This window comes from Episyrphus balteatus, chromosome 1, assembly GCF_945859705.1.
Source record: "Episyrphus balteatus chromosome 1, idEpiBalt1.1, whole genome shotgun sequence".
Lineage (NCBI taxonomy): Eukaryota > Metazoa > Arthropoda > Insecta > Diptera > Syrphidae > Episyrphus > Episyrphus balteatus.
The window spans coordinates 53,765,186-53,792,657 of record NC_079134.1 but is presented as its reverse complement, the minus strand read 5'-3'; the positions used below and the strand labels follow the sequence as shown (position 1 = coordinate 53,792,657).

At 31.3% G+C, this 27,472-nt stretch overlaps 1 protein-coding gene across 24 annotated transcripts in view; it reads left to right on the top strand.

The window, feature by feature from the left end:
* LOC129920905 (voltage-dependent L-type calcium channel subunit beta-3) overlaps nt 1-27,472 on the top strand; it is a 142,601-nt gene that overhangs the window by 101,286 nt on the left and 13,843 nt on the right. For 8 of the 24 annotated variants that reach the window (XR_008773418.1, XM_056002398.1, XM_056002397.1 and 5 more), the window contains 3 exons: nt 24,152-24,268; nt 24,708-24,929; nt 25,003-25,123. Coding sequence is in view for 21 of the 24 variants with exons in the window: in XM_056002398.1 (XP_055858373.1) it covers nt 24,152-24,268; nt 24,708-24,929; nt 25,003-25,123 (460 nt within the window). In the remaining 3 variants the exon portion in view is untranslated. Of the gene's footprint in view, nt 1-10,187; nt 12,137-24,151; nt 24,269-24,707; nt 24,930-25,002; nt 25,124-27,472 lie in introns of those variants that run through there. The other 16 variants (XR_008773420.1, XM_056002407.1, XM_056002405.1 and 13 more) reach the window with 11 other exon arrangements.

Here is a 27,472-nt window from a genome sequence, read left to right as displayed (position 1 = left end):
TAGTTGATTTTTTTTTCTGGGTTGCTGCTTGAAGCGTTGCTGACTTTGCCATCAATCATTGAAAAAGTATGCTTAACCTCGATAGGCTTAAAACCGTACAATTTGTTTGTGACAGCGCAGCAAATCGATCTGCGTTTCTATATAAGACATTTTACTTGGTTTCTTTTGTGAAAATGATTCTTATTGGTCGACAATAACTTTGTGAAGGTGGTGTCAGATTTGGCCAAACAATTTTTTTCATTTCATCGCAAAAATAAGATAATAGAAATATATTTGCGTCTGAATAAGAATGGATTTCAAACTTCTGTTTATATTGGGTTTGTTGCGATCCATCACAACCCCATTTTGAGATAAGCTCCAGAAATATTTTTTCTTCTGTATCTAACATCCTAGTTGATGTAAGCGCTTAATGGTGTGGTCAAGCAAGGTTTGCAATTTAACCTCAGCCAGCAGAGTTCTGGATTTTTTAAGTGTAATGTACAGTAGCGAGCAAAAAAAATGCAAACGAAAGAGGTTTAAAGAGTTTTGAACAAGAACTAAGTTATAAAATTTGGCATATTGAAACTGTTTTATTTTCATTAAACATTAAAACCATTGTTTGGTCAAAAGTCTGCCTAAATATGCGTTTTTAGACGAGCAAAAAAATGCAAATGTTTTTAGTGTTTGCATTATTTTTTGCTCGCTACTGTATGTAATTAGAAAAAAGTACCTAATCAGAAAAGCTTTTTGTAGCAATTTCATATTGCTTACGGAATAAACCAGCTTCAACAAAAATTGAGAGGGCTTTTATTTTAAGGTTGGCACTTTTTCGTGTTTTGAAATGATTTTATTCTTCAAAGTTTTTTTTACAGATGTTAACTTTTCTCGGAGAATATGGTGAAAGACTTTCGCCGATACTGTTTTTCAAGATTCACTTAAATTTACTTGTGCTGAGACCGTAAGTTCATCTGCTTGATGAGATCCAACGAGGTTTTCAGTTCGTCTTCATTTACTACAAATGGACAGATTTTCGAGCGGTTTAGAGGGCCAACTAGGTCTGGTTTTGTTTTGTAGTTGAAAACTTCCATTTCGTCAAGTTAAATTTTTGACAGATTGACAGACAGAGGCGATCACAACCAAACCTTTATGATTTCTAGAAAGTATCAAACGTCATATATCTTTTGATTCTGATTTGCTTACAAGTTACACGACTTTAAGTGACAGGACTTCCGAAATGTTTTAATCAATGGGAACATTTTTTTAACAAAACGTTATTTTCTTAAAGAAGAAAATACCGCTGCTTGATAATCACTGCCCGTATCTGGTCGCTGCTCCAGGAAAACTAACCATTGTCAGCTTGTATGTGGAGTTTAAACGTGGTCATTAGGGTGGTCCTTATTTTTCTTTTTGGCGAAATTTGAGTGCGACGCCCTCTAGATTGGTTCTAAATCTGGCAAAAAAAATGCTCTAATTTTTTAAAATTTTTATCTCTGACCCTTACTGGCCCTATTTTGATAAGAAGTTTTTAGTTTTTTGAATTTTTGCTATAACACTATAACAGCTCTCATTTTTGAACTGATCAACGAAAATACTTCGTATTGGACTCAAATAAAACGTCTCTGAACACTCTACAGTCGTATAATTACGCTCATTACGCGAAAAGTAAGCAAAATTTCGGCATGGTCTATTTTTTTTTATGATGATTTCTCCATCATTTTCAATTACCTGAATGAAATGAGACCCTTCTCTCTTTGTCCCTCTCTCTTTCTCTCACTCTATCTATCTTTTTCTCTCTCTCTCCATCTGTTTTTTTAAGAGTATATAAAATGTCATCTTTTTTCTTTTAAAACCAAATGAGGAAATATCGAAAAATTCAAAAAACTTCTTTTCAAAATAGGGCCAGTAAGGGTCAGAGATACAAATTTGAAAAAATTAGGGAATTTTTTTTGCCAGATTTGGAACCATTCTAGGGGGCGTCCCCAATTTTTTGTTCCTAAGGACCACCCTAGTGGTCATATGAACATCCTGTAGGGCACAAGATCATTCCTTGAGTTGTTTCTAGCCGAAGTGTGACCACCAATAGTCAGTTGAGAGGAGAAAGGACAGCATCCAATAAATCACTTTAGAAATGGCCAAAGTTGCATTAACTAACCTGAAAAATGAAAAACATTCAACGGTGAAACTTGACAGTCAAGAAAAACATGATGAACTTGATTTTCGAAAAAATTTTAAGATCTGCTTATCTCCTTTCCTCTTAGAGTTATGATTATATTGATGTAGGTATGTGAAAAAATAATACATTCGATATTTGACCTTGACAAAATTTGTTGCTCTTGTCAAATCTTTGTCAGATCATTAAATCATTATTTCATATGTTTACTCGTAATGTAAATGTTGTCTGCATCTTCCGATCAGAGATTCACTTACTTTTACATATACCTACTAAAACACAGAAATGTTGGAAAACGAATGAGTTAATTACACTTCAACTACACGTGTAGGAATATTTTTTTCTCTTTTAGAAAAGCAAAAAAAAAAAAAAACAACATTCTACAACACCCGTTTACCTTTGAAGAATATAGTGTTCGTTGCCCTTACCGGAGTGCTCGTAGTTGTGTGCAATGCAAACAAACAGTTTTGTACTCGATTTACGATTATTTCATGTTTCGCCTACACTCATACAAATACACACAACCAAAATAAAACACTCATAAAATCATTTGTACGCGGCGGCATACTTTAGGCTGCGTTAATAAAATGTCACGTCACCCCCTTTCTTCGATTCGGTCCCCGATGACACTGTGATGCCGTGGCCTGGAAGTCTTATTAAAAATGATGTGAAGTGTATTGTATATTGGAATCATTATAAGAAAATGGAAGGACATTCCAATTCCAGCTATATGGAGCTTTTTGTAATACTATTTCTGGAATCTATCTCTCTTTCTGGGACAAATTGCTCTCAATATTTATCTGGAAAAGACATGCGTATAGTTATGGTAAAAAAAAGGAAAACTCTACTGGAAGGGCGAAATTTGTACAAGTACATGCTTCAACGAAGAGAAGGGTATAGATATTAAATAATATGCGTACTGTCCATTAGAGTACAATCGCAGAGGTAAAAAGAAGGAAAAGCGAAACAAATAGTTTATTTACAAAATACTTTGATTACCTTCTAGATCGCTTTAATACAACGTTTAAAGATCTTTCAAAATACAACTATCATTTAAAAAGCCAGCAAATGTTTTTTTGAACAAGAATTAAGAATGAAGCCACACAGTGTGCCGAATAGTTTTCAGATCGATTAGACCAATGTTTTCAATGTGATACGCATAGGTATATGATGTATTGCAATTTTGGGGGTATGGGAAGAATTTCGTGGGGACGGGCGATGTCACTTAGCTGCATTTATTGTTAAGAAAAAAAAATAAGGGATAAAAGATAATACGCACACCTGTCCTGAACTCAAACCACTACACTGAGGAAAAAACCCAACGTTAAATTTAACATGATAAATAATTAACATGAAACATTAAAAAATCAGTCTTGAGCAGTTTGTCAGATTAACTTTCAACCGTGAATTTATTGGGGATTGGATAAGTTAAAATGCGCAACCGGTGTGGTGTTGAAAACTCGAATTAAAAGTCAAAAAATAAGTTGTTTCAGAAGATAAATTGATCCGCCATTTATATGCAAAATGTAACCTAATACGATTTACAACTCTGAAACTCTGATAATATGTATATTAGAGTGGAGCGTTTTTGGACTTTTCTTTCAGATCACTGCGTGCAACTCATGGTTTATGCCTTGTGCTCTTTTGAACATATTCTGATACTTTTTTTTTTATTCGACAATGGAAAAATAAAAATCGGGAAGCCTTTGAAGATTGCTCGTATTTCACGAAAATCGATATTTTATGGGGCGTTAGAACCCATCTGAATTGACTTAATCTTTTTCATTTCACTACCAACTGCTCATAACTTATGCTGAGTGATCTCTAGTACCAGATCTGAACCCCTATTTTGAGTCGTTAATGGAAAAAACAAAATCGGGAAGGCTCCGAAAAATGCACATTTTCGCAAAAATTCAGATTTTTTAAATTGTATAAAATCCCACCCAGAACAAATTTCTTTTACAACTTGTTTGTATTTGCTATATTTGTGAGAACCTCATTGAACCTTATAAGCTATGGAGCACTCAAACTGAGAACTTTTCTGTAATATTGACGTCGTTTATGGGGGATTTAAGAAAATGCTACTTTGACATCCCCTGACCCATTTCAATAGAATTTTAAACTCTAATACTACACTTAAAAACTTCGTCAATAAATTTAATTTTTATATATAACACTAACCTTTGTAACTGCGTTTAATTTATGTCGATATCTTAGTTCAATCCTTAGATATTTGACATTTAGGTGTTTCCATAATTCTTGCCCATGCTTAATTTTTATTTTAACTTTACCTGCAGACGGTTTTCTTAAATACCATACAATCTTTTGTTTTCCACAAATTTTTGTTTTTAATATTGTTAACTTCATAAAAATAAATTGTTAAACGGTTTAATTATTACGCCATTTTGACTTCGAAATAAAAATTTAGCATGGGCAAGAAAATAGTATAGGCAAGAATTATGGAAACACCTAAATGTCAAATATCTAAGGATTGAACTAAGATAATTTAATTTATTCCATAAATTAAACGCAGTTACAAAGGTTAGTGTTATATATAAAAATTAAATTTATTGACGAAGTTTTTAAGTGTAGTATTAGAGTTTAAAATTCTATTGAAATGGGTCAGGGGATGTCAAAGTAGCATTTTCTTAAATCCCCCATAAACGACGTCAATATTACAGAAAAGTTCTCAGTTTGAGTGCTCCATAGCTTATAAGGTTCAATGAGGTTCTCACAAATATAGCAAATACAAACAAGTTTTAAAAGAAATTGTTCTGTTAAAAAATCTGAATTTTTGCGAAAATGTGCATTTTTCGGAGCCTTCCCGATTTTGTTTTTTCCATTAACGACTCAAAATAGGGGTTCAGATCTGGTACTAGAGATCACTCAGCATAAGTTATGAGCAGTTGGTAGTGAAATGAAAAAGATTAAGTCAATTCAGATGGTTTCTAACGCCCCATAAAATATCGATTTTCGTGAAATACGAGCAATCTTCAAAGGCTTCCCGATTTTTATTTTTCCATTGTCGAATAAAAAAAAAAGTATCAGAATATGTTCAAAAGAGCACAAGGCATAAACCATGAGTTGCACGCAGTGATCTGAAAGAAAAGTCCAAAAACGCTCCACTCTAATGTATATGCCGCTAATATTACTGATGTAGACTAGCGGCGCGCGTTGCCGCCGTGGCAGGTAGTTTCCTTAGATCCCCAATAATGTTATCAACTTAAAATTATTTAAAACATATTTTGGAAGATGCTGGAGTTATTTCTATTCAATTGCAGGCTCGACTGTAGAGTTTTTAAAGGTCAATGCTTCGGTTTGGGTGAACCATTATGTTGTGTTTCTGTTTTTGTTTTTTGGGCTTCATCTGTCACATCTTGGTATAGCTCATTAAATTCATTAATATATCTTCTCCTTCATACAATGTTTTTACATACGGGCCGAACTCTCGTCGAATTCGTCCTCATAGTAGATGAGAACAATCTATTATATTAATTTAATAAACTACAAAATATTGGCGCATCGTAAATTCAGTAATTGTTGGTTTATGACTTAAACTCAATCTTCATAAGAGGATTGGTTATAACTTATAAGAATCTTCCAAACCAACACCCCACAAGAAGAAACTTAAAACTTTACGCAGCTTCCATGCGATCAATATGAGCTTGATCAAAAAGGGACCAGACCTGGTGGAGTGTGACGTTAGGTGGTTTGGCAATTCAACACTGTAATAATAAAGTAAATTAAATTAAAGTAGAAGTCCGTTCAAATATTTAAAAAAAAATTATTTTTGTAAACAATATTACGCATACGCCATAGTGACCTCTTTATTTTTTAAATGTCTAAAAATATTTTTTTTAAACATAACCTTTGACTAAATAATAAAATTAAAAATAATCAGTTAATATCCAACTACACTTTTTTCGAAAAAACACTGGTCCAACAGATTAAAAAAAAAAAGTAAATACAATAAGGAAGAAAAAATTATGCAAATTTATTCATTCGATTTTTGTAAAGTTATTTTCAGTAGATTGTATTTCAGCGATGAAGGATCGTATATAGATAAAACAAGAACATCTGAAAGCTTCAATTTATTTAATGATAGTATAAACAACTATCTTTTTGCTAATATTTAAAAAAAAATATTTTTATAAACAATAGTAGGTACACATAAGCCATAGTGACCCTCTTTTTTTAAATCGCTAAAAATAATTTTAGTTTTTAGTGACTTTCTTATTTTAAGTCGCTAAAAATAATATTTGAAAATACAACTTCTAGTGAAAGTAATTGACCATTCAGTTATCCAACTATACAATTTTTCTCGAAAATACACTGATCTAACAAACATATTTAAAGAACAAAGCAATTTTTTTCAATTTTTTTAAATAATTTTATCGGTAGATTGTATTTCAGGGAATAAGGATCGTATAGAGATAAAACAAAAGCATCTGAAAGCTTCAACTTAATTCAATGATCTTATATATAAACAAATATTTTTTCGCTAAAGTATTTTGATCTCAGTGACGCGGAAATTTCATTTAACATAAATACATGTACTTGCTCTTATGACAAAAGTTCCTTTACTGTTAAAGTTTTTTATTGAACAAAATTAGAGAAAATTTAAAATTATATATTTTTAAGGAATTTTATAAGAAGTGAAAAAAAAAATTAAATCTGGTTTTATAATTGACTAAACTCTGTTTTAAATGATCTTTTACACAAAACCAAGTAGGTATGTCAGGTTCCGTTAATAACGGTACAAAAGTTGGCTCATATGTGTAATACTACACACAAAAATTTTAATCAAAATCGTTAGAGCCGTTTTTGAAAAAAATTAACTTTTCTTTTTGCGTTCTATGGCAGATGCCGTTAGTTTTGGTCATAAAAAAATTTCAATTTCCCCTTTAGGGAATCACCCAAAACTGCAGAAGAAAAACACTTCACTCGTTTAAGCTGTAGCTCGAGGTATATATTGACAGACAGACAGCCAGTAATTTAAAAGTCAAAAAATTGAAAGGTCTCAAATTTTGTCAAATTTGACGATCAAATTTTGACAACGTGCGGAAGATATTACCTTATTTAATAAATTATTTACGAATGCCCAGTCTGAAATACATTCATACATATTATATTTCTTAATATATAAAATAAAACTGACACTTGCATTTATAACTCAAGAACATCTTAACCTATTTGTATGACTTTTGATTTATAGAATTCATCTTCGCTCCGAATAGTAGCACAAATAACTACACTTCCGAGCAAAAAAATGCATTAAAAAGAAACAATTGTTACTATACTGTATTACATTTTAAATTAAAAAAAAAATTCGAACTCGAGATAACAATTTTACATGACATTACGATGTTGGAGAATGCCAAAAAAGTGGGTCCGGCATTTCTGTCTGTCTGTCTCTATCTGGAGCTGCAGCCTAAACGAGTGAAGTGATTTCCATCAAACTTGGTAGTTAGCAATTTTTGGAGATTCCCTAGAGGGGAAATTGAACTAACGATCAAAAACGGCTCTAACGATTTTTATTAAAATTATTACCCAAATTTTTTTACACCCGAAATTAAAAATTTACGTCAATTTAAATTTCGTCTGGGTCAGCTAGTCCTCATTTCTAACTCAATAAATTTTTAAATTAAGACTAACAGAAGATTCTATAGGAAGATGGAGGTGCAAGTACATACTTGATACATATATCTGGGCCCTATTTCATAGATGATACATCACATACATTACATACATCATACATTAAATTTTTTTTCATACATTACATACAATTTTTTGTTTCATAGATTTCATTGGAAGTAATGTATAAAATCTATTTGTTGTAGTTGATGTATTTATTTTGACAATTCTTTTGAATGAATTGTGAGGTTAGGCTTCGGTGGAGTGTAGGAATTATCATACATCAGGGAATGAACGGAGAATCGACTGGAAGTATTCCAATGTTGTATGATACTTTTAATACATTTAATAAATCCAGAAGCGAATATATTATGAAAACTTATCACTTCACAGTTTCACACATCGGGAATTGACCCCAAGGTGTTCATAACTCGATTTCGTGATAATTTATTTGACACAAACTTCTTTCTAGCTAAAGTCCAACTTGTGTTTTGTGACCTCCTTCAGAGCAGATTACAAATTTGAAAGTTTGTGTAGTTTGAAACCTTCACAACATCAAATTCAGCTCGCCTTATGAGGTTCTTGTAACTTGTGAGGTTGTCAGAATAGGGTTGTTAGTCGATTTTAAAATCATATCAATTTTTTTTTTGGAAGTGAGATAGGTCTTTTATTTTTTGTTGAAATCGAGTTTTCACTTAATTCCGGTCTATTACTGAGGGCCATTGCAATTAAGTTGTAAATAATGTATCTATATACATTTCGCCCAACAATTGGAACAAACATTGAATGCTTATCACAACTGCACTGCAGGGGCCTATTTCATAGATAAAACATTACATACATTGTATGATATTGACAGTTCTGATGTATTATTTCTGTTTCATAGAAATGTTGTATGAAGAACTGTCATACATCAGTGTATGAACGGAGAATCGAATGGAAGTATTCCAATGTTGTATGATACTGTTTCATAGAAATTTATCATACATCATTTTATTACATTTTATGTTGATTTTTCATACATTTCATACAGCAAGTCTTTTTGCTGTAAACAAAATTTATTTACTTAATAAAAGTATAAAAATGGGAGTTTTGTGTTCATAATTTAATCATAAGGAATATGCACAATGCACATAGTATATTTTGTGTTTTTGCAAAGAAAATAATTATTCATTGTCTTTTCTTGTTTTATTTTGAAATTTGTGTGGTAGATTGTTTAGAGAAAATAGTTTTCACAAATAACACTCAACACTGAGAAGATTATATATTTTTTAAATTAAGTTCTTTTAATTTTTTATTTTTAATCTTCAAATGGAGCACCGAAAAATTTTTTTGATGTTGCTGTTTATGTGGCTATCAAGTTTTTACTGGTTTCACTAGAAAATATGAAATGTAGGAAAAGTCAAATCAAACGCGACACGCAAGTTTCTGTTACTTTTCGTTTTGGTAAGTCGTAAAAAATAATCCCTAGGCTCAACCGAAACCTAACCTCACAATTCATTCAAACGAAATGTCAAAATAAATACATCAACTACAACAGAATAGATTTTTTACATTACTTCCAATTCCAATGAAATCTATGAAACAAAAAATTGTATGTAATGTATGAAAAAAAGTTTTAATGTATGATGTATGTAATGTATGTGATGTAGGTATCATCTATGAAATAGGGCCCTGAATACCAAAAGGTTTACTAAACATAAGTAGGTATTTTATTTTATGTATGTATGTATTTATTAATTTGTGTATAGTTATTGTTTAACTTGTTGGTGCAGTAATATTATAATTCATACATAATTTCTAGCAACAAGTAGTCTAACCTTATAATGATTATATTGCTCTTCAGATACTTTCATATCAACATAATATATACATATGCATACCAGTATCTATGACCTAGACAATTTTTCTTAATTACATCCGTTTCCCCTAAGATTTACATTCCTTCCATTGCTGAATGATTCACCATTCACGTATAGACGAACATCCATAAAACTAAATGATCTAATCCAAATTATATCATCCGATGTGTCCTTTGTCTATCCTTAATAAGCAAATAACATCCCTGTTGACTTCGAAACGAAGTTGTTTTTTTTTTAACTTAGATAACTGTGATCTTTGAGTTTTAAAAAATACCTGACTACATATTAACCTACAAATAAACTACTAATACTCTCTATGATAGTTCCTACTCGTATATTTTTGTATACCTATGTAATAATAAAGGTATTCAAAAATCAAAATAAAAAAAAAAATCTTCCTTCACTTGTAAGTTTGTTATTGTTTTTTTTTTTTTTACATTTCTATCACCTATAAAGCCCCATCAAAGAAAAACTCCAATTAGGTATATTATTTTTCATTACCCTCCATACTTTCTCCTCTTCTTTTCTGTCAAATATTTTAATGAAGTGGATAAGTACAAAAAATTATTTCCATTTCCTCGTAGATAGACGTTTCTTCATACAGAAAAACACTTTCTGTCAAACACAAAAGAGCTTTCACCCAATTTCCAGTGCTAACTTTCGTACAAAAACAAAAAACAAATACTGGAACAAAAACACACAATTTTCTCAAGAATTTTCACTCTCCTCTTTCAAAATTCCAGATTCGAAAAACAAAATTAAAAAAAAAAAAAAACATTTTCTGAATCCATTCGACACCGTACGACGACGAACTTGAGTAGCACAGGGTTTTCTGGACCGTTTCGTTTTTATATTACTTTGATCGGAAAAATACGGTTTTATTTATTTAAAATTGAGTAAAATGTTCCTTTTAACTACAAATTATATAAAGAAAGTTATCAAGAACACTTAACTTCTACGCAAAAAGGCAGAATAGAACGAAAAAAATTGTTTCGTATCAGCTTTCCAGTGCTGCAAAAGACTCATTCTACATACCTAGCTTCCGAAAAGTCGAAACAAGAGTATTAAAAAAAGAACAAGGAAAAAAATATATTTTATATTGTGTTGCCTCAAAAATTGACCCATAATGAACTTGATGTGAAAAAAAAGAATAGTAAAATATTCAATTCATTACCAAATAGAAGAAAAGTGTGTCTGAAAAGTGTTAATTGAGTACCCATTGTGCAGGAAAATTAACAACAACAAAACAACAGACTGAAGAAAGAAAATTTCTTCCTACACGGATGCAACACACAAACGAACAAGTGTATTCTTACTTGCCATTGCCACCCGTTCTCTCCCGCTCCCCCTATGCTCTCTCGTGAAATATGCCATTGAATTGAACTTGTGTGCCTGTGTTTGTACAAAGATTTTCCTTAACATTCGTTCCAATAAATTTTCCAGGATTTTCCGTCTTCTATTTTCGTTTTCCATAATATCTCTTTTGAATATTTTTCATTAGAATTTAGATTCTCTTTACTTATCGTGTTGTTGGTTAAATTTCTTTTTTCTGTCGGAATTTTCTTGTGTTCATAGAGAACCTTTTCTTGATGTCATGTCAGAATTATTAAACTGTGTTATAATGAAATCCAATAGCTTAATTGAAATAATTGAAGTTGGTGTTTTTTGATTCAAAAAAAAAAAAAGGACGACACTGAAAGTCGAATCCTGATGTGCAAATGCATTCAAAGCTAATTTATCAAGAAGAAAATTACAAAAAGTACCTATTATTTAAAGCTAGAGGGTGTCACCGGTGAAAATACTTCAAAGGAATCCAATACCTTAAAATTTCTCTTTGACTTCGAACTCTTTTTCTTTGTTTTTTTTTTAATTTTCCGTGTGTGATATTAATCGTCCTTCCAATAAAATTAAAAGCTAAAATTCAATAAAAAAAAAGGAAAAAAAATTTTTTTTTTCATCCAAATGAATTGTGAAACACAGACAGAGCCAAAAAACTCCATTGATAGATATAGTTGATGTACATGTCCGATATTGTGTATATATATTGCAGCATATAATAACATTAGAATAGAATAAAATCCATGTACATAATATATATAATTTTAATTATTTTGTGTGGAAGTGAAAAAGAAAATTCATTTCAAATTTGAATTATTTACACAAACACCCGCAAAAAAATTCAAAGTGTCTGTGGTCGGCGGGAATCGAATTTAATTTTGTACTAAAATTTTTCATTCCGTGCGTGTTGTTGTCTCAGTATTTTTTTTTTTTTCAAATTTAATTACAATCATTGTGTAAACTTGAAATTGTGTTATAAAATTTTATCAAAATATCATCATTCGAAGAAGATTGTAGGGCTGATCGGCCCATGGTGCAGAGAGCATCATCATCAGATGCCCCATCCATATCGGGGGGCCATCATCGAGAGTCTCGTTTTGGCCTCGGTGGTTATTCTACTTACCAAAGTGGTTACAATAAATTGTTTACACAGGTACATATTCAGAATATAATAGAGGTTTCAATTTATTGTGATATATTTTGTTGAAGTTTTTTTATCTTTGAAGCTAATGTAGAAACACAAGTCATTCGATTTTCATGTTAAAGTGGTTCAGTAGAATAAGGAATGAAAATAGGATCCAAAAATGAATTTCGTGAATTTCTTAAAAGCCTATACAAATCTAATGTCGGAGTAAGGACTTTCTGAAACTTTGACAATCATTTTTTTTTTGTTTTATTAAATATTAATAAAAGTGTCGATTTTGATATTAACCTTTTGCCGAACTATCCTGCTTTGGTATTATTTCCGAAGTTACCTTACATTAGGTTTATTAAACCAAGCATATTTTACTAAAGCAAGCATATGAGTAGCATGAAAAATAAAATAAAACCCAAAAAAGACATGCATGTCCTGACTAAACCCCTGGTCCTACAAAAATGGTTTATACCTATTTAAAAAGGGTGTTTGATATAGAAAAGAACCTCATCAAAAATATGTACAATAAGACTATATCTAAAAAAATGGCCTCATAAGTTATTATTATTTTTCAAAAAAAAAATATTTTCAAAATTTGTTTAAAAATCCAAAAATATTTTTTTTCGAAATTTTATTTTGGTCTTATATTTGAGTTGTTTAAGTGCTTCTTTACAAAAAAGTTTCGTTGAAATCGAATAAGCCGTTTAGGAGAAAAAAAAACGGTTCTATGTCAGGTACCGTTAATAATGATTTTCAAAGAAAAATATTTTTTTTTTCTCTTTTAAATCGGTATATGACAAGTACCGTTATTTTTGGTAAAAAAAAAATTAATTCCAAAAATCCCTCTGGAGAGTCTCCAAAAAATGCTACATACCAAATTTGAAGTCAATCGGTCCATCTGTTTAGGCTGTAGCTTCTTATACAGACAGACAGTCAGACAGTCAGACTGACAGGCAGACAGACGGACGGACTTCCGGGACCCAATTTTAAGGCATTCTCTACCATCGTAATATCATGGAAAAATGTTATCTCAACTTTTTTTTGTACGAATGCATAACTTGATATAAAAAATACATTAATAAGAAAGAATTATTCTTCTGCAAACAATTTATCCTCTAAAGATAAAACTTAAAGCGGGTCTCAGAGCGGGGTAAATGTTTGAGAGCTGAAAATTTTTGTATTCAAAATTGTTAAAAATTTAGCCTCGGCTAAATATTTAATATTTACGGCCTAAGTGTGTAAACAATAACAATTACAGTAAATGGCATACCAACTATATTTTTAATCGTGATTTTTAATTTTTTATGTATGTTTCTAAAAACACTTGCAGAGTATTGAGGATTGAGCTTAATTTGAATTAAACAAAACCCACTCGAAAATACATTTGATCTAAGATTTTGGATAGAATTTTGTATGTTAGCTAAAATTTAGCACATATTTCGAGCACTTGACCATTTTTCGATTATTTTGGAAGTAAATTTTTTAAATCCTGTGACCCCCCAACCAAATTTCTAGATCCGCGCCTGGCTAGTGTCCTTGCACAATCCATACACTTTATTGATTTATCTTCTTCTTCTCCAATCACCATAGCTGCAGACGTGGCCAAAAGTAGCTGGAAAATTTGTTTCTCAAAACAATCCAACGCGTTTTCATCCGCATTCGTCAAAGTCCATACCTCTGCACGATATAAAAGGACTAAGATGATAATGGGGACACTTTCGTTGCTCGAGAAGCAGCTTTGCTGGTCAATATCCTTTCCAAACCAAAGTAGAAGCGGTCCTTCATTTGATTTTAGCACTGGTTTTGTTGGACTCCTCATTATTGTATAGATACCTCGAAGCTATGGCAGTCCATGGTGACGTTTTGTCCAACATACGTTGATGGTAAGCATCCTTTTTTGACGACAGCATATATTTGGCTCTCCAAATTGTTTTAATAATTTTGACACTACTAGAGTTAGCAGGCATTGTTTTTTGACGTAAGGCATCGTTGATGGACAAATTTATTTAATTCTATAACGGAGACTATCTCGGCATGAAAAACCATTTAAAGAAAAATACCACAAAATCATATATACTTTATTATATTTAACTTTAAATATTTTTTCCAGCAACACGTGCATCTAAGGACCCCGCACAAATTGTATGGGAAGTGGCCCTCGGTGAAATTGTCTGAAATTTTAGTATGTTGTTCTCTTGAAGCCCCTGATCAAAAGTTGCTATGGGCAGAAAGTAAAAAAATGGACAGTTTTTAAGATAACGGGATTTTTCCGATGACTATCTCAAACCTTTTATAAGGGATAGTTACTCTCTATTTTGTGTTTTGTGATATATTTAATGGAATCCATAGGTTTTTAGGGTTGCCGAAACCGAATCCGAAGACCATTTTGTCCCATCACGTCCGGTTTTCAAGATAACCTTAAAAAAAAAAGTTACAGCTTCGATTTTTTTTTTTATCTGGGAGTGCGACTATGTTATTTATATGTCTTTCGGGTCGCTGAAGTCAGATTCGAAGTCTATTTTGCCCTCTCACGTCAAGTTTTCGAGATTACCTCAAAAAAGGAAAGAACACATTTTTTTAGGTTATCTCGGAAACCTGACTTGATAGGGCAAAATAGACTTCGAATCTGGCTTCAGCGACCCGAAAAACATATAAATAACATAGTCGCACTCCCAGATCAAAAAATATTATTTTTTTTAGGCTATGACATTTTTTGAGGTTATCTTGAAAACCTGACGTGATAGGACAAAATGGACTTCGGATTCGGTTTCAGCGACCCTAAAAACTTATAGATTCCACTAAATATAGCACAAAACACAAAATAGAGAGTAACTATCCCTTATAAAAGGTTTGAGATAGCCATCGGAAAAATCCCGTTATCTTAAAAACTGTCCATTTTTTTACTTTCTGCCCATAGCAACTTTTGATCAGGGGCTCCAAGAGAACAACATACTAAAATTTCAGACAATTTCACCGAGGGCCACTTCCCATACAATTTGTGCGGGGTCCTTTCTAATACATCCCTAACTTGAAAAAAACTCTATGTTATTCTGTAAGGAAAATACCATGTAGCCAACAAAATGATGGCAATGCAACATTTTTGCGGACATCCTCAATAATATATGCTACAATCTTTTATGTTCATACCTGTACATATGTATGTAGGCAAGGCATGTGCCAATATTGTAACCTCGATGTTCTGTCCTGTAAAATGAAATTAATAATAATCCACATAATCAATTTATTTCCCATAGACATAGACCTTCCCTTATGTATACTGACATCACCTTTGGTCTTGAAGAACAACAAATCTAATTTCACCTTATATCCGAGAGCATCTGTTTGGATCTTTCTATTTTTGGCCTTAAAATGATACCATTCGGCGACAACCTAAAATGAAAAAGCTTTTCCTTCTCTTTTTTTTTTCTTTTTTGCAAAATAATTGTTTGCAATTATTGGCATTGATCCAAACAAAACATTACCCGTTATCCATTATAGCGTTCCATTCATTTTTTCAAAACAAAAAAAAAATATACAATTATGTTTTTTTTTTCAATTTTGTTAAAAGCCATGGAGCTTGAGAGTAAAGTTTACTTTTGTTAATTCAACAAATGACTGATTCATATAAAGATTTTGTTTAAAAATTAATCTTGTATTTATGTTGATGAAAAATTTGAATATGTGTGTAATTTAGCAGCGCGGGACAAGTACACAAAGTCTTGTGATAATAAAATATCTAAAAGTTCTTTGTTCTGTTTTTGACCCAGTTGTTGTATTTAAGTTCAGAATACCTACATATTTAATTTTTACATTAAATAAATCGGTCTTCATGTATGTATTTGTTTATTCTATAAAGAATATTTTGAGAATAAAGTTTTGTGTGTTCAATTTTAATTATCTTCTTGGACATAGTAAGAACATACTCGTATAAAAATAAAATAATAATAAAATTTTTCAAATTCTGTTTTAAAATGACAACCTGCTTACAAGTTTGTTTCTGCACGTTTAAAATATTAAATCTTTCAACGTATAAAATATGTATAAAAATATGTAATACATACTATAATCCGTTCTTTAGAATTGGTAGCATAATATAGTATCACGACAATCTAGTTCTTTCAACTACACATGCTCTGATGAGCTAGTAAATTGAAATATCATCCATAGATTTTGTTTAATGTGAATTCTATTGAAAATCGCTAATTGGGTGCCTATTGTATAGCCTTTTTTACTTCGATTTCTGTTATTTAGTTTTTGACACAATTTTTTTTGATAAGTTCGCCATCCTTTATTTGGGTTTTCGTTTACTTCGTATTTCGATCACTTCGCCCAACTATAACTTCGCCTTGTGTCTTTTTGATTTTCATTTATTTCGCATTTTCATTACAAGTCCAATGAGTTGTTTCGTCAAGGTTCATTTCGCTTTTAGTTTATTTTGGCATCTGGTTATTCCGTCTTCAGTTTTGTGGATTGTTTTGGGTTTTGAAGACGTTTAGATTAAAGATAAGCAAATCCTTATAATATAAGAGATCTGTTTCCTTAAAATGTAACGAATTCGTTGTTTTTTTCTTTTTTGAGCATTTTTAAAATTAACAGGCACTCAAAATGACGCGAATTATTCGCCACCATTTGTTTCGCCATTTGTTTGTGGATGTTAATAGCCTAAAATAGCGTTAAAATTCGCGCGAATTTTAACGCCCTTAAGCTATTAACATCCACAAAAAAATGGGCGAAACAAATGGTGGCGAAATAATTAAAGTCCAAGTGAACTAAAGGCGACTTAATTCCAAAACGAAATAATGAAAAAACGAAGTAATCAATAACAAAATAAACTAAAAACGAAGTCATAAGAAAACGGAGTATAAGTTTGTCGAAATAAGGAAAAACCAAATAAATAAAAAACTAAACAATAAAAATACGAAACAATAAAATAGCGAATCGACTTCGACGAAACAACCAAAAACCGAAGTAAGAAAAGCGAAACAAACCAAACCCTCGCTAATTATACCTATACCGTATATAAATTTACTTTTTGTTCTATAAATTCGCATTCAATAGCCTCTTTCCAGCTAGTTAAATTTCTGGAGAATTGTCTCCAGGTTCGCACCTCTAGGTCTTTAAAAACCACTTTCAAGCACGTTGCTCCATTGGAGATGCGGGTTCCTTTGATTCTTGTAGGTACTCCCTTACTTTGCGTTGTCCTGTTCCATATAACTCGACTGCGGTGATATCAAAGTGTTTTATAAAACGTTTCGCAAAGAGGGACAATGATGCAAGTGTAAAAAGTGTTACCTACTCATTACAGGTGGCGCTCACATCGGCCACATCAGTCCAGGATGGATCTCGGCCTCAACCTAGTCCCTAGCTAGCTGCCTCCAGTTGCGGACAAGTTGGTTCAGATTGTTCTCGAATTAAGGCGCCCGCCACACTGAGAAAAAAAATAATATCATTTTAACATTTTATAAATATCAAATTCAATATCTTATCAATTTAACAAAAAATGCTGTAAAATTGTGTTTTTGTAATAAATAATAAACATGTTAAAACAATAATTTTATTACAAGAAAGATACATATTTAGATATCAAAAATTTGAAATTATTTTTGACTTTGTAATACCAATTTATCACATCAACTTTTCATCTGTTTCTCATTCCAAATTACAGAAAATTGTTAAATAAAAAACTCTTAATTTGTACTTATTTTAAAGCGCTTTTTCACTGAGTGATTTTTGGCTTTATCTCTGCACTGATGTCATTGTTCGAGGTTAAAGTGCAGCCTGAAGCCCATTCATCAACAAAATACAGTGGAACTTAAGTACAGAAAGTCTCTGACTTCTTCTAAATTATATCTGTCCATTGTCTCTTCTCGATGACAGCATATACTTTGTTTTCGTTTCATTAACAGCCAAACTTATTTTATCCAACTCCATTTCCGTCATAATACCAGCGAATTACTTAAACAAGGTTTAGTCATTTTTGTCCATTAAATAGCGACAATTTTCAATATTCCAAAAATAATTTTATCATAAAACAAAGTTTACTTAATATTGAATTTGTGGTTTTAATTGAAATATATTTTAAACTGTTTCTCATAGAATAGCAAAACAAACAAAAGCAACAAAGTAAATTTCTTCATTAGGTTAGGAGTGCATTCAGTTGATTGACTCGCTTATGGAATCTTCATAAAGATATAAAGGCAAATTAAGAATGCAAAAAGGTATCGCTGTGGTTGAAACAAATTATTCTAGCACAAGGCTAACAAGGGAAACCTTTGGGTTACTTGCCTTAAATTTTGCACAGGCGTGTTGCAGAATATCATACAGTAGTATATTTTATTTATAAATAGAAAACTTTTTTTTAAGGATATGTTTTGTCAAGTGAAAGGAGCTAATTTATAATAAGGCTGGTGAGTATGGTTATCAGTTATCAGGGTCTTGGTCAAAAATGGTAAAATAAATAAATCGATGCTTAATCCAACACAAAAGCAGGGTTAACAGCTGCTATGAAAGGATTAGATAAAGTTAGATTCTATCTTTTCTTTTTTAAATGAACATTTTAAATTCAAAGCAAAATACAGTTAATAACAAAATACAATATACTTTTATAACTTGATCTAGGTTCTATACATTTATAATAAAAGTTCTTTAAAAAACTTAAATAAAAAAGGAACCCGTAGTCTCTCGATAATGTGAACATATTAAAACAAAGCGTTTTCGGATTTTAGAGGGATTCACATACTGGAACTTTTTCCAATTCTCATTATACTGATTAAATCAATGTTTATAACCGATGAATAACAAAAAAAAATTTTTTTTAGGATCAAAATAAATTAAAAAAAGACACAAGCTACAAGTACACTTCATTTCAAAAACTAAAAAAATCATTAGAATCGAGAGATAGTCGAGTCAAATTAGACATAAAATTTATAAAATCTCGGAATCCAGGGAAAGTCGATGCATCTGAAAAATGAGTATAGGGCTGCATTAGAAAAGGGTCAAATAAGAAAGTTAAAAAAAAAAACTTCACCGCTCTCGATTACAACAGTTTTTATGGACCGTTAACTGTCATTCCGTATGCAAGCGTCAATCGGAATTGTTGTCTCATTTTAGATTTTGATCAAACTTTGTAGGGATGTTCTCTAGGACTGTAAGGAAGCAAATCCATGATGATTTAATTTTAAGTTGCGTGGTTTCCCCGCTACCCGCATTCGAACTTTTTCAGAAGGTCTTTTTTATGTTATTATAGCTTTGCGTCTACTAAAGATATCTTTTTGTTTGAAACGCCATTTTAAAGCTTAAGAGTAGTAATTTTTGAATATATATTAAAAAATTACGTAGTAATTATCCCTGAATTAAAAATAATTTTTGAAAAACTCGTAATTTTGCTGATTTTTCATGGTTTTTGACTGGCTCCAGAACCTTGGCTATTATATGTAGGAAGCTTATACTTACCAAATATTAAATATAGATATTTTTCAACAAAATAAATCTAAAATGAACTCAATGGCTGTACTCCTTATGTAAAAATTTTGAGTTCAAAGTATTGAGTATTTTAAAAAAGCTAATTTTTATACTGTCATTTTCTACGATTTGACTAAACGAAGAAAGGTGAAACTTACAGTGTGTTAAGCTAAGAGTACGAACTAAATATATTATTAACTTCATGCTTCTATCTTATGTCAAACATAGTGCAATCATAGCCTTAAGTAGGGTTTTTTTTTTGGCTTTTTAGCATTTTTGCGAATTTTCAAACAAGCGGTACACTAAGAAGATATGAAAATAACACAATTTTATTTAGAGGACTTAAAGTTTAAAGTTTCAACTTAACACACTGTTAGTTTCATGTTTCTATCTTTAGTCAAATCGTAAAAAATCATAGTATAAAAAAATATTTTTTCAAAAAACTCAAAACTTTGAACTTAAAATTTTTGCATAAGGAGTACAGCCATCGAGTTCATTTTAGATTTATTTTGTTGAAAAATATCTATATTTAATATTTGGTAAGTATAAGCTTCCTACATATAATAGCTAAGGTTCTGGAGCCAGTCAAAAACCATGAAAAATCAGCAAAATTACCAGTTTTTCAAAAATTATTTTTAATTCAGGGATAATTACTACGTAATTTTTTAATATATATTCAAAAATTACTACTCTTAAGCTTTAAAATGGCGTTTCAAACAAAAAGATATCTTTAGTAGACGCAAAGCTATAATAACATAAAAATGACCTTCTGAAAAAGTTCGAATGCGGGTAGCGGGGAAACCACGCAACTTAAAATTAAATCATCATGGATTTGCTTCCTTACAGTCCTAGAGAACATCCTTACAAAGTTTGATCAAAATCTAAAATGAGACAGCAATTCCGATTGACGCTTGCATACGGAATGACAGTAAGCGGTCCATAAAAACTGTTGTAATCGAGAGCGGTGAAATTTTTTTTTTAACTTTCTTATTTGACCCTTTTATAATGCAGCCCTATACTCGTTTTTCAGATGCATCGACTTTCCCTGGATTCCGAGGTATAAAGCTAATTTGACTCCACTAAGAATCAATTTTTCAAAAAAAATGTGAAATGTAATAAGTCTTCAGCCTGCAGATAAGATATGTCCAAACAAATAACAGTTATCCACTATCTAGGTCTATAAAAAAATTGCTTCGAACAAGAAAAACATGCAAGCTTTTACAAAATAAATTCACATTACAGAGTCTAAAAATCCTCGAAGTTAACATTATAGAGATGACAATGAAAGTGTTTATACTCTGTCCGATAAAAATTGGCAGTACAGGCCTTATAGTAGGAGAGCTAGTGGCACATTTGACTAAGGTAGCTCTTGTAAGGCTGAAAATTCGTACAGTGGTAGTTTTTAGCATTCTAAGTAAGAAAATCTTGGTCTGGCAGGCCTCAGCGGTGCACATCATATATATATATGACCTTGAAAGTGTAATTTTCAACTTTTTTTGCCCAAAATTTGACTTTGAAATCGATTATTTCAAAAAATATTGATTAAAATAACTTGATTTAAAAACTAATATAAAGTGTAATATTCTGCCTTTTGAAAAATGTATCACTCATAACTGTGGGTGTTGCCGTCGTTTTTAAATAATTTTTTTTTTATTTTGAGTTACTTTTTTAGAAAATTGCTCCTCCCTCCTAAACGGGGGGAGATAGACCCCCCTTCCCATAGTAAAAAATGCTTGTATTTAACTCCTCTACAAGAATCCGTTACTAATTTTCTCCGGCTTAGAAAACCATTTTTGGTTCAGATTTTTATTTTTGTATTTTTATTTTTTGGGGAAATTACGATAACTAAGCCGGGGAAAATTAGTAACGGATTATCTTAGAGGAGTTAAATACAAGCATTTTTTACTATGGGAAGGGGGGTCTATCTCCCCCCGTTTAGGAGGGAGGGGCAATTTTCTAAAAAAGTAACTCAAAATAAAAAAAAAATTATTTAAAAACGACGGCAACACCCACAGTTATGAGTGATACATTTTTCAAAAGGCAGAATATTACACTTTATATTAGTTTTTAAATCAAGTTATTTTAATCAATACTTTTTGAAATAATCGATTTCAAAGTCAAATTTTGGGCAAAAAAAGTTGAAAATTACACTTTCAAGGTCATATATATATATGATGTGCACCGCTGAGGCCTGCCAGACCAAGATTTTCTTACTTAGAATGCTAAAAACTACCACTGTACGAATTTTCAGCCTTACAAGAGCTACCTTAGTCAAATGTGCCACTAGCTCTTGGACTATTATGGGAGAGCTTTTTTAAAATCAGTGGGACCTAACAGTTGCCAAACGAAAAATATGCCCCTGAAACACACAAGAAAACCACAGACGCGCCATGGCATTGTTGTTGTAATTTGTTTACCAAGCGACGTACATCCCCCTATGACCGATCTGCCACACGATCTGTGGCAGAATGAAATATGAAACCCAATCATCAAAGTTGTTTTTTAAAAGTATTCACAATACATAAGAGTTACCATTGTTAAACTTCTTTCATAAACTACTACCTTTTCTATTATTTTTCTGAAAGAGCTTTCAGGATTAATGCTTTTTTCAAGCTTTTAGAACGAAAAAAAGCATATGTGTTGACGTGGTGTTGGGGCTGTTTTTTTTTTTATTTTGTGTATGTAGGAAAACAGTTAATGTCAATATTTTAACACGCATTTCAACATTTTAACAGGAAAAATTTGTTTCGCATGCGTGGGGTTGGGCTGTGTCATAAATGAGTGAATTTTTGTTTGTTATTGTGGTTAAAAAAGAAAAATTAATTTTTTTTTTATTCGTTTTTGTGAAATTTTTCCGCCAAGATGGTAACGCTAGTACCTTTTCGAAACATTTTTTCTGGATAGTACGGCATCGCTGTGTGAGCTTTTTGATGTGATAGACATATCCAGAAGGCGTGAAGCAGAGTGAGATGCAAATGTCCTATCTTCCCTCTACTGCCAATTTTTATCGGACAGAGTATAGCAATTCACATTTTAGAGAAATTCGCATCATCGATAATAATTCACATTATCGAGGGACTTCTTTATTAGGTTTTAATTACCTATGTATTACGAACTTTCAAAGTAATAAATCTTTGAAACGAACACTTTTTAAATTCAAATCTTTTTCCCTCAGTGTAATATTTTATTATATATTTTTAAATTATATATTTTTAGTTTGTTTTGCTGAACAGCAATACATATTTATATTAACCTTAAATAAATAAATTAATTACCAAAAAAATTATTCATGATTAAATTTTTATGAAAATAACACGGCTAACATTGAAAATAGGAAATGTACTTCTACTCTCCTGTACAATTTGGTAAAATGGAGTTACACACTTTGCGCGCGTCACGGCTTCTTATACTATTTCCGTAAATAGACTGGTTCATTTAGAACCATTCTGTGCTTTCAATGAATTTCTTCATGTTTGTCATTAAGACCTACCGTAGATCGTCCAGTTCTCCAACGAACCTGTTCCCGAAGAAACGGAGTCGATTTGTTTGGAGGTATGGGCAGTCGCAGAGCAGGTGTTCAAAGGTTTCTTTTTTTTTCGGCACCCATTCTTTTGGACATCATGCCAATGGCGCAATGATCCGTTAGTAGGTACACCTTTCAAGATTCTAATATTGATTTGACTCATATTCAGCGATACGATACGAGTTTCCTCTGCCTGACTGCCCACGAAAAATGTTATCTCCGAGGAGTTTAGTTTTTTTCTTGTGTACCGATTCAGCAGCTTTTTCAATAGCATAAGGCGTGTTTTATTGGTAACGCAGTACTTAGCGCAGTAAAATTTTGCACGGAAAACAACAACAAATGATTGCTAAGGATAAACAAAAGTTTTTAATTTGTTGGTTTACAGAGAAAATCTTTTTCTAAACTTAAACATTTTTGTCTCTTCAACACTAAAGGATTATTAATAATAAATAAAAGTAGTCGTTTGTTGTTGTTTACAGCATAAAATGTTTACTCAGTAAAATTCTGAGTACCAATAAAACACAGCTATAAATCTCAACCTGAAAGACAATACAGTCGTCTGGGAGTTTGAAGGATTCTCTTATACTAAGAGGCTTGCAAAATACCCTATCTCCTGTTCCTATTTCAATTTTTGAACAATCGGAGTAAAAGGGGATACCCTGATAAGCGAGTCTTTCGGATAGTAAAATAGAAAAGTTTTTATTGAGTTTAGGATGGTTAAAGTCCTCTAGCTTTTTTTACTTCGTGAACAGAACTCTGTAAGTGAGGTTAAGTCTGAAATTGTTTGGAGCTGACAACGAAGATATTCATAGATAATTTTACTTCATTAAGGGCCAATTTTTCTATAGTCAGATAAACCTCAGTTAGAGCTTATTCCTAGGAATAAAAGTTTTTTTATATTGACATTTATTTCTCTGATAGTCTAACTGACGATTGAAAAATCAGGGCTATATAGTAATATTTGCTGCTTGAAATAAATAACAAATATTTTTAACATATTTTTGGAGAAATAAAACTTAACTATTGTTTTCTATTTTTGTTATTTTCAGGGTTCTGCCGATTCAAATTACTCACAACCGTCATCCGATCTGTCGCTAGACGAGGAAAAGGAATCGCTTCGGCGAGAAAAGGAACGACAGGCCTTAAGCCAGCTGGATAAAGCAAGGGTGGGTTAGACTTTTGGTTTTTTTTTTTTCTTCTTGCAAATAGCTTTTCTACATATTTTGAATAAAATTATAACTTGAGTTTGTCAATAAATTCTCAAAACTAGAGTGTAGCTAGACTAGAACGAATCTGATTACCAGAATTAACTCTTCGGGAGGTAAAACCGTTAAAAAAAATATCTAAACATTTAAGAAATATATAACGTTCCTTCTTTAAAATGCTATTCATTTTTATTCAAAAAAAGGGAACTCCATTATTATCATTCTTCATCTTCATTCATTAATTTTTTTTACTATCTTTGATATCAGAACCTTATTCTTTTACTTTACTAACCTCATATCTTACCCCGAAGTCCTTTACTAAATTCTGGTCATCCTGATACTTCTGCTAAGAAAAACATTTATAGTCAAAAATTATAGAATTTTAAACCCTTATTCATAGAGTAAACCCGTTGCGTTCGCTGTGCGAACAAACGTTTCATACGATGGCACCCAAGACGACGATTCGCCCGTCCAAGGGAGTGCGGTGTCATTCGATGTTAGGGAATTTCTTCACATCAAAGAAAAATATGACAATAACTGGTGGATTGGCAGATTGGTCAAAGAAGGCTGTGATGTGGGATTTATACCCAGCCCCGTTAAGCTAGAACATATTCGAATGCAGGTAAGAAATCAATTTTAATTAAAATAAAATAGTTAAATCAGATTAAAATATATAAATGTTCATTTTGGCACAGCAGACATCGGCGGCTAGATCTTCAAGACTGTATGCGACAAAAGGTTCCTCTAGTGGGAACTTAGGTGGTTCAGGAGTACCAGGTGCGGAGCCATCACGAGGTAGCACACCCCCTACACCTGGTATGACACACTTTTCATTTCCTCGTTTTTAGTTTTTTATTATTTATTTTTTAATTTATTTTATTTTTTTAATTACTATTTTAAGTTGTTTTTTATTTGATTTTTATTTTAAAATATTTAAAAAATATATAAAAACAAATTAATATAATAATTTAATTGATAACTATGCAAAAACAATTAGGTTTTTGAATAAATCTACTGAGTCTATGAATACAGACTTTTTTAGAAGACTGATGTTGCTTTTTAGTTTGACATAATATTTATTCTTCGAACAAAATAATTCGATCAGGTTTGATGTTCCACATTTTATTAATTATATTTGGTCTAGGTGATTTTTTTCGGATATACATAATTACAATTTGAAAGTTATTTTTAATAAATCAATTAAAGTTTATCGAACTAAGGGAACGGTTATAGATATCGTTGAAAAAGTGATCATTTTAGCTTATAGTTGGTGACTAATCCAACAAAAAAGCATTTCAAATATCTTGGAATCAAAAATACTTATAGTCATAGAGAATACCTTTTTCAAAAGCTAGAAATCTAGACTTTTAAATAAAGTTATTTCAAGCAATAGTTTATGAAATAATTGATTTCAAAGTTAAAAGATGGCAAAAACTTAAAAAAAAATACGTTGATACATTAAATACATAGAAATAGTTGCGAACTTTGTGCGTCTTCAAAAAAGAAATTCTGGGTACCCACTGTATCTTTTAAAATATTTTTTTATGGATATCAATAGGAAATTTACTATGAAAAGTTAATTGATACAAAGTTTCAAATTCGGCTTACTTTTTAAGTTATAGACAAAAACTCGAAAAGTATCAAAATGAGTCGAATTTTTTTATCGTTATTAATATGGTCATACATATCTTTATAACTTATCGATATATATTAAGATTCTTTTAATCTTGGAATCGGACTTCTTATAAAATTAAAAACTTCGAAGATTTTAAATTTTTCTTTGAGTAAGAATTTTTTTTCGTCAAAAACTTCCCTTAAAAAATAGATCTTTTAATAATGTTTTGAATAATTGGACTTTAGTAACTAAGTGACCCAGAACAATTATTCTAGTGTTTCTTGCTCATTTATTTAACTTTCAGGTGTCGGTTCTTCTGTTCAGACAGATCATTTATTACTACAAGATATAAATAGCGCAAGTACCTACCTCGAAAAACAACGACAATAAACTTGAAAAAATCATATCTCAAAATTATTTCCGTACAAATTTTGTTTAGACATGATTTTCGAGTTTTCTGGGTTAAAATTTATACGATTACGAAAAGTATAACAGCACTTAATGTCCAAAAAAATTTTATTTTTTTGTAAACCAGTTTTATCGGTCGCTTCCATTCATGCAAATTATTAATACGCACACAAGAATGGTTGTAAGTTGTAACTAAGCCTTGCTACTTCATGGCGTCATGCTACATTGTTTTTTTTATTTCTTCCGTATCCGTATATAGACGATTTCAAGAAGACATAGCTGAATGCCTTATTTATTCTGATTAACTGATTTCTATTTCAATGATATTATAAGTACATACAACAGTACACTACACTTTACAAATCTACAACTCTCCCTTGTTCGAATTTTAATTACTTATTTTTATATTTTGTTGAAATATACATATACACTTATTTACACAACATTAGTCGCATTGTTTTGCATCTGAATTAAAAGTAAAAACGAGATATACATATACCTATCTATAAATAATTCAAACGTATTAAAAAAAGAATATTAATAAAAATTAAATTTTTCATCATCACTTTAATCTTCTTAGCATTTTTGATTTAACCCCTTTATCTTATAATAAAATTGTTCTGAGAAATATGAAAAAATAAATATAGGTTTAAATATTTTCTCAGATAGCCCTTTCTAAATATTTCAATTTTCAATTTCCTGCCTCGAAGTTGTGGCTTTCATCTGTTACGTTTGGTTCTATATTGCGAACGAGTAAATGAAAACATAAACTCAGTTTTGTTTTCATTTATTACAGATCAATAAATTTCACCTATTCTTCCTTCAATCTATGGCTTTAAAAGCCTTGACCGATAAGAGCAGATGATTATGATGCTCACCATCATCTGTTGCTCATCCTGTTTCCCAGTTGCACAATGCATTGAATGTTTGTTAATGCCACGAGACACATCTGGATCAGTTTTTTCCGGGATACCGAGTCCAAATTTCACCATAAAAAGACATCCATCGTCAGGAGCTATAAAGTCGATGGAAATATATAGTTGATCTACACGACCAAATCACACTTTTACGTCTCGCATAGGTTCACATAGTACTTTGGATAGGATTTTATATGCGACATCAAGATTTTAGCTTTTTTTGAA